This window comes from Desmodus rotundus, chromosome 8, assembly GCF_022682495.2.
Source record: "Desmodus rotundus isolate HL8 chromosome 8, HLdesRot8A.1, whole genome shotgun sequence".
Classification (NCBI taxonomy): Eukaryota; Metazoa; Chordata; class Mammalia; order Chiroptera; family Phyllostomidae; genus Desmodus; species Desmodus rotundus.
In genome coordinates this window covers 37,983,955-37,991,728 of record NC_071394.1, presented here as the reverse complement: position 1 = coordinate 37,991,728, position 7,774 = coordinate 37,983,955, and the positions used below count along the sequence as shown (strand labels likewise).

Sequence of the window (7,774 nt, the reverse complement as noted above, 5' to 3'; positions counted from 1 at the left end):
CCGGAAGTGAAGCTTACTTTTCCGGGACGCGCTTGTGATCGCTCGCACGTGGTTGTGTTTCCCAGGCTTGAGCCGGTACTGGCGGGGAAGTAATTTAAACTGTCTTCCCGGGGTTTGTGAGCCGAGCCGGAGCTATGGACGGCCAGAGCGTGGAGGAGCTGCTGGCAAAGGCGGAGCAGGACGAAGCCGAGAAGCTGCAGCGCATCACGGTGCACAAGGAGCTGGAACTGGAGTTCGACCTGGGTAACCTGCTGGCCTCGGACCGGAACCCCCCCACGGGCCTGCGGCGCGGAGGACCCACACCGGAGGCCGAGCTGAGGGCTTTGGCGCGGGACAACACGCAGCTGCTCATCAACCAGCTGTGGCAGCTGCCGACGGAGCGCGTGGAGGAGGCGGTGGTGGCGCAGCTGCCGGAACCCACCACTCGCCTGCCGCGCGAGAAGCCAGTTCCCCGGCCGCGGCCACTGACACGCTGGCAGCAGTTCGCGCGCCTTAAGGGCATCCGTCCCAAGAAGAAGACCAATTTGGTGTGGGACGAGGTGAGCGGCCAGTGGCGGCGCCGCTGGGGATACCAGCGCGCCCGCGACGATACCAAAGAGTGGCTGATCGAAGTGCCGGGCAATGCCGACCCCTTGGAGGACCAGTTCGCCAAGCGGATTCAGGCTAAAAAGGAACGGGTGGCCAAGAACGAGCTGAACCGGCTGCGTAACTTAGCCCGCGCGCACAAGGTGCAGCTGCCTAGCTCGGCCGGCATGCACCCAACGGGACACCAGAGTAAGGAGGAGCTGGGCCGCGCCTTGCAAGTGGCCAAGGTCTCCACGGCTTCTGTGGGGCGCTTCCAGGAGCGTCTGCCCAAGGAGAAGGCACCCCGGGGCTCCGGCAAGAAAAGAAAGTTTCAGCCCCTGTTTGGGGACTTTGCAGCGGAGAAAAAGAGCCAGTTGGAGATGCTGCGAGTCATGAACAGCAAAAAGCCTCAGCTGGACGTGACAAGGGCCGCCAATAAGCAGATGAGGGAGGAGGACCAGGAAGAGGCTGCCAAGAGGAGGAAAATGAGCCAAAAGGGCAAGAGAAAGGGGGGCCGTCAGGGTCCTGGAGGCAAGAGGAAAGGGGGTCCACCCAGCCAGGGGGGGAAGAGTAAAGGAGGCTTGGGAGGCAAGATGAATTCCGGGCCGCCTGGCTGGGGTAGCAAGAGGAAAGGAGGGCAACGCCAAGGAGGAAAGAGGAGGAAGTAAAGTTCACCCTCCAACCGCCTGCCTGTAAACTAAGAACTATTCTAAATGTTGAGGTCCAAGTCCTGTAGGGAGATAAAGAAGGCCGCTGACTTCATTGAACTTGAGGTTGTAGGGATGGGAATGCCCTCCCCTCAAGAAGTATGTAAATATTGGACTTCACAGATTAATGTTTTTTTTCTAACAACCAGGCCTTTGGCTGGAAATTTAAAGGATGTATTTGAGGACATAAGAATTAGGGAAAGAATTTGGTCAAAACAGCCTTTTTTTTTTTTAACTTTGGATGTGGTGTGAGGGAGAATTGTTAGGCATTATTTTTATAACAAGCTTGTGTGTTTATCAAAGAGGGGGCACAAAGATCACATTTTCAGAACTGGCCTTAAAAGTAATTGTGAAGTTATTTAATAAAAGTGTGTCCGTAACTAATACTGCTTTTAACTCTTTGGCTATTGTTAGAAATTTTAAGTAAACCCAGTGACCTGAATATCTGGTGCAGATAATTTTCATTTACTTTGTAAAAAACACAAAGCAGCTAAATGTTATTTCAGCAACACCACTGTAAAAAAATCATACTTCTTTCAGTATCAGTTATAATATAGAAGGTGTAGTATAACTGGTGTTTCTGAAAAAAGATTTCCTGCTTTTGAACACTGAAAACATTGATTTGCTATAAAAGATAAATTTGAGCCTACTTAAATAATGGTAATAATCGTCCTTAATCCAGAAAATACTCAAATCTTTCAACATTTATGTTCCCAATTTATTTAGTCTCAAGTAGGGTCTGCTTTGGGGAGACAGAAAACCTGCACGTTTCTTAATTGGAACATTATCTTATTATCTTTTGATTATTTTGTCAAATTGACCTGAGCTGGTTTGTTTAGGTGGTAAAATGTTTATAGCTATTCTGGGTCTCTTTCCTATTTGATCTCACTAACTTATCCTTGTAAAACTAAGTATCTCCTGAAAAAGATTCATAGTAGATCTAGAATCGGGGAGGGGGGGTGGGGGGGGTGCTGCTGTTACAGAGCTGAGAGTCACTTTACTCTGCAGTTTGATCTGACAATTGATAGGAAATTAAAATGGGGAATTCATTCTTTTCACTGTTCTCATTTTCATTAGGTTACTTTTGGAAATTGCTATGAAAGAAAACTGATTTCTTACAGGATATTTAAGATACATGCTCTATCATTACGTAGGATACTTTCTAAGTTAAAGTTGAACTTTGCCAAGGTGATCATTGATCAGCTTTTCCACTTGGACATGGATGAACTTGGGGCTGCTGTGCCCTCTCAGAGAATATAGCCTAATCATGGAAAGTTTTAAGTGCTCATGAAACCATTTAATGGAATCCTGAACAACTTCATCAAAAGCCAAGCCATTCACAGATCATTTAACATTTAACTTTTAAAATCTCAACGAGGTGGTGGTGGAGGGGAGTGGTCATGTTGCTGTTTTCTTTGGGTATGTTTGCACTTACACTTGCATGATTTAGCAGTTGAACACAACGCAGACCCTTAAAAAGGGGCCCTCGGGCTATTTGCAGGTTTCTTGTTTGTTTTAACAGTTTAGTGTCTTAATTTTTCCTGAAAGTACTTTAAGAAGTCAGAATAGCATTTTTAAAAAATTAGTGGGAAAAGGAGGATCTTGCTTTTCCCGTTCCCCTCATGTGAATCAGAGGGTTTCAAGTAGAGGGACTTAAGTATCCAAGACCCTACCGAGCAGTTTCTTTTACACCAATTTCTAAGATGGATGGGGAGACAGCCGCTGAGGCGGTTGAGGTTTGGACTGGTGGGAAAGTGGTCCTGAGCCCCGAAGGTTGACGCTGGGGGCTGACCCACGGAGGCTGGTGGGCGGGCCCAGTGGGCGGGAGGAGGAGGGCGCTGCAGGAATTGGCTGGTGTGGGGGGTGGGGGGGGTGGGGCCACGGGGAGTCAACCACGCAGTCATGGCCGCTGCCTCCCGCTCCCGGGTCGCGCACTTGCTGAGGCAACTGCAGCACGCAGCGTGAGTGCGGGGCCCGGTGGGCGGGCAGGGGACCCCAGGGTGCCATCGTGATCACGCAGCCCCTCTGGGCATGATGCTCCTGGGCCCCACGCATTCTTCCTCTGGTTACTTTCATTAATTTGGGGAAGGGGCTGCCGCTTTACGCTGGGCGAGACAGCCTTATCACAGTGTGCCATGCAATCAGCACGGCTTTTACCCCGTTCTCTATACAGTTAAGGAAACAGGCACAGAGAGGACAGTGCCTGGTCCCACATCGTGTCAGCGCATGACTTGGCACAGTGACCGAGACAAATTCGTGTATCCAATCAATGCATTTATACTGGGTGCACATTACGTGCCAAAAACTATTCTAGGAGCTGGGGATACGGAGATAAAAGACACTGGAGCACTGTAAAGTCTAGTAGGATACGGGATTGCGGGGTTAGGGTTTGTAAAACGGGTCTAGGCTGAATGCAGCGGACAGAGGGTGGAGAAGAGAAAGATGGAGCTGAGAAGTCACCCGAAGGGTCACTCCCTGGCGTGTGCAGCGCGTTAAGATCTTATGACGTGTGTGACGACTCCTCTGTTAAGAAAAAAATGCAAGGTACATAAGCAGCCGCCTGATAAAATACTTGTTGGATGTGCTGGTACGATCGATACTGGGCCTGGACAAATTCAAACAAACAGGTGGAGAAAAATAAGGGGCTAGGGGGCACTAGAGAGAAATTTCAGGCCAAAGGAAGAGAAGCACCAGAGGCCAGAGAAGTAGAAAGTCTGCATCCTCCAGCCCCTTCATAGGAGAAGACAGATGGTGAAAGACCATGAATAGAAAATAGAACTTACTGGGCACTTACCATGTGCCAGGCACTGTCCTACACACTTTACACATGCTGTTAATAGTAACAGTAATCCTTACAAAAACCCTCTGCAATACTGTATTATATCCTCATGTTACAGGCAAAGAAATAAAGGCATGGAGAAAAAGAATTTGTCCGGTGTCACACAGCTAAGCAAATGGCACTGCCATAATATGAACTCATATATTCTGGTTTCACAGTTCTTGTTCTCATCTAAGGAGTTTGAATTGTGTCGTGTGGACAATAGAAAATTGTGGAAGCAATAATTCTCACTGTGAAACACAAATACCTTGAAATGCCCCGTGATGAAAGAACTCCATGGCCAGCTAGACTTGGGAAACTGCTCACTGCAGCGTAGCTCTCTTGGAGAGTCAGGATGTATGCGAAGGGCTCTGAGAAGTCATGCAAGGGGAGCAAATGGTCAGTTGTATTTAAACTCTCCCTTCTCAACCTGTGTCATCGTAGACCTTTTCACCAGGCAACACCATTCCTATGCCCTGGAAGTGTCATGTAGATATGTTTTTAGAATGGTTGCATGAGAAAGGCATGCGGCATAATTAGAATTAGGTTAGAGCTTTCTGGTGGCACTGGAGAGTGGAGAAGAAATTCTACAGGTAGTTGTAGAGTGCTCCGGCTCGAAGGGGACGGCTTCAGACGCCAAGGAGAGGCAGCCGGTACAAGAGGTAGATATGAGAAATATTGAGGAGTTGGTTAGAATCAGCAGGATGTTGTCTGTTTTTAGTGAGACAAGGAGAAATTGAGGTTTCTGGCTGGGGCGTCAGGTAAACAGTGGGGACTTTTGCCAAAATCAAGACTATGAGAGAGTTCAGTTTAGGAGGAAGATGATGACTTAAGTCCTGGGCATTTTGAGTTGGACATGACTCAGGTATATCCAGATGAAGACCCCCAGCTGGGAATTGAATATATTGTTCTGGAGTTCAGGAGCAAGGTGAGAACACATGTGACTGTGGCAGCAAAGGCCTTGGCAAACTGTAAGCTTGGAAGAAAAGGGCTGAGAGTGAAGTCCTGGGGAGCAGCACTGTTAAAGCCCGAGTAGTAAAATGGTGCTTTACTTGTTCTACACATTTTTACTAAGGTAAGCATTTAGAAGTGGGAGATTTCAAATAAAAAACCTTGGAAAACTGGGAAATGACATGATGGGGCCCACATCTGGGGGAAGTCTGCAGGGGCTGAGACGGTCGCCACCCCCTTTGGACAGGGGAACACTCCAGCTTCCTGAGAGACCCAGCACAGCCCTCTACTCTCTCCACACAGCAGCTGCTCTGATGTGCTCTGGCCCTTTATTTATATTACCTGCTGGCCTCCTTAGCTATCTGGATTTGCAAATAATTTGCACTTTTGAATGGAGGAAAAGGAACCAGCATTAGAGGACCAGGAGTCCTGGCCAAAGACATGGGAGAAAGCCCAGGAGGGAAAGACATCTCAATAACTGCAGATTTACAGTGTTCTCATCCCCTGGGGTACACGGGGGACAAAATAGCCCAACATCCCTGGCATTTAATTGTGTGCTTGGGGCAGGTGGAGCAGACAATAAACTAGTAAGTTTAGAGTAAATTAGATGTTGATGAACAAGATAAAGTGAAGGGAAATTGGATGTTAGAGAAGGGGATGCAATTTTAGAAAAGATGGTCAGAGAAGACCTCACTATTTCATCTTACTGCTGTCACAGATTATTGTGAATGCAGTGGCTGAAAACAACACATTTATTCTCTTGCAGTTCTGAAGTTTGGGAAGTCTAAAATCAGTTTTACTGGGCCAAAATGAAGGCCACACTCCCTTCAGAGGCTCTAGGGGAGAACCCCAAGAGCAAGATAGAGTCTTGCTCTATCTAGCTTCTAGAGCTGTGCTCCTTAAATTCCTCTGCTTGTGGCCCCTTTCTCCAGCTTCACAGCCAGCAGTGTAGAATCTTGTTTCAATAGTCACATGGCCTGCTGTGTCAAATCTCCCTCTGACTCCCTTATAAGGATGCTTGTGATTACATTTAGGGCCCAGCCAGATAATCCAGGATAACCTCTCCATCTCATAATCCTTAATTTAACCACACCAGCAGACGTGCTTTATAAAGGAACAGATTCCAAGGATTAGGACCTGGGATATCTTCGGGGGCTCAGCTGACAACACTCACTGAGAATTAACTGTTGCAGAAAGACCAATGGAGGGAGGGAGTGAACTGTGTGGGTCTCTGGGAAGGTGCCCGGAGGTGGAGCATACCTGGTGTGTTTTCAGAACATGGTGTCTAGAGGAAAGTGCATGAGGGGGAGACAAGATCAGAGACATTGGGGGCCAGGTGGGTGGCCAAGGATGACCCCAATATTTTTTACCTGAACAACTGGAAAAATGAAGTTGCCATTAAGCTGGGGTGGGGAGGAGGCTTTGAGGGAACACCAGGAGCTGAGTCTTAGGCAGGGAAACTGAGATGCCTAATAAATATTCAAGTGCAGTTGAATCTGGAATTCAGGTGAGAGGTCTAAACTAGAAGATAAATGTGGAAGTCATCAGCAGAGAAGGTATTCAAGGCCATGAGACCAGGTAAGGTCACTCAGGGAGTGAGTGTGGAAAGAGAAGCATCTATGGGCTGCACCCTAGGACCCTCCAGCATTCAGACTCAAGAGCATGAAAAGCAATTGGTCAAGGAGCAAGCAGCCGATGTGGGAGGGAGAAAACCAGAGTGTGGTGACCAGGAAGCCAAGGGAAGAAAGTGTTTCCAGGGAGAAGGTCAAGACAAGAGAACAAGACAAGGACAAGATGATGCTGTTGACAGGTCAGGTAAGGTGAGAACTGAACTGAGAAGTGAGACTCCTATTAGCAAGGTGAGGGTTTTAGTGACCTTGTTAGTGGAATCGTAGGGCAAAGGCCAATTGGAAGAAGTTCCAGAGATAATAGGAGAAGAGAAATTGGAGAGAGAAAGTATAGTCAGCTGAAGGCAAGGAGAGAGGTGGGGGCAGCATCAGGAGAGGGAAGAGGAACAAGAGAAGGTTATTGTTTGCTTTGGGGGGGGTGGGGAGATAACACCATTTTACTGAGGGCCTTTGGGGGAGGATGAAGGGCTAGGAGGACAAGGAGACCTGAGGTCCTCTACCCAGCTGGTATTTCCTGTTTCACAGCTGCTGAAAGCTGTTTGCTTTCTAATACAATATGGGAAAAGATCTACTGGGAGGGAAATTTTGATGAAGAGGAGAGAGAAGGAGGAACAACTAGTAATGCCCTTGAGTGGGGCTGAGATGTAGTGCACAGTGAGGGGCAGGCATTTGCTAAAGCATGGCCAGTTTATTAGTGATGCAAGGAAGGAAGCCAGATGGTTGGGCCAGACCCAGGAGCTGGGTGGGTGAGGGGCTTCCTCTAACTGGGGTTTCCTCTGCTTCTCTTGGGAGCCAAGAAGCTCATCAGTGGCTTCAGGCCATTCTAAGAAGGTAGGGGAGCTCCCAGTCTATTCTCCCTTCCCCAGGTCAGGTTCTGTGTCTTTGCATACCAGGAAAAGAGAGGTCAGGGGATTTAAAATGTCTTCATTCAATCAGTATAAAGGGCTTACTGTGTGCCTGGCACTATGCTAGCCACTGCAGATAAAGTTGTGAAAAATGTTAGCTCTTGCCTTGTTATCACAAAATTTACATTCTCGAGGCAAATGGAAACAGGAAAAGGGCACCAACAACAAAGTGTGGTAACAGTTTTAATGGGAAGGGAAGTA

At 48.0% G+C, this 7,774-nt stretch overlaps 2 protein-coding genes across 7 annotated transcripts in view; both read left to right on the top strand.

Annotated features, from left to right (window-relative positions):
• Positions 1–29: 29 nt before the first annotated feature.
• RRS1 (ribosome biogenesis regulator 1 homolog) lies at positions 30–1,655 on the top strand. Its single transcript, XM_024572238.4, has one exon. The coding sequence runs from the start codon at positions 135–137 to the stop codon at positions 1,230–1,232; it is 1,098 nt and encodes a 365-aa protein (XP_024428006.1). The 5' UTR covers positions 30–134; the 3' UTR covers positions 1,233–1,655.
• A 1,498-nt stretch (positions 1,656–3,153) lies between these two features.
• Positions 3,154–7,774, top strand: part of ADHFE1 (alcohol dehydrogenase iron containing 1) — a 32,430-nt gene continuing 27,809 nt past the window's right edge. For 3 of the 6 annotated variants that reach the window (XM_071222250.1, XM_071222251.1, XM_024572332.3), the window contains exon 1: positions 3,155–3,232. In XM_071222250.1, coding sequence (XP_071078351.1) covers positions 3,174–3,232 — 59 coding nt within the window. In that variant the 5' untranslated portion in view covers positions 3,155–3,173. The other 3 variants (XM_045181696.2, XM_053930205.2, XM_045181695.2) reach the window with 3 other exon arrangements.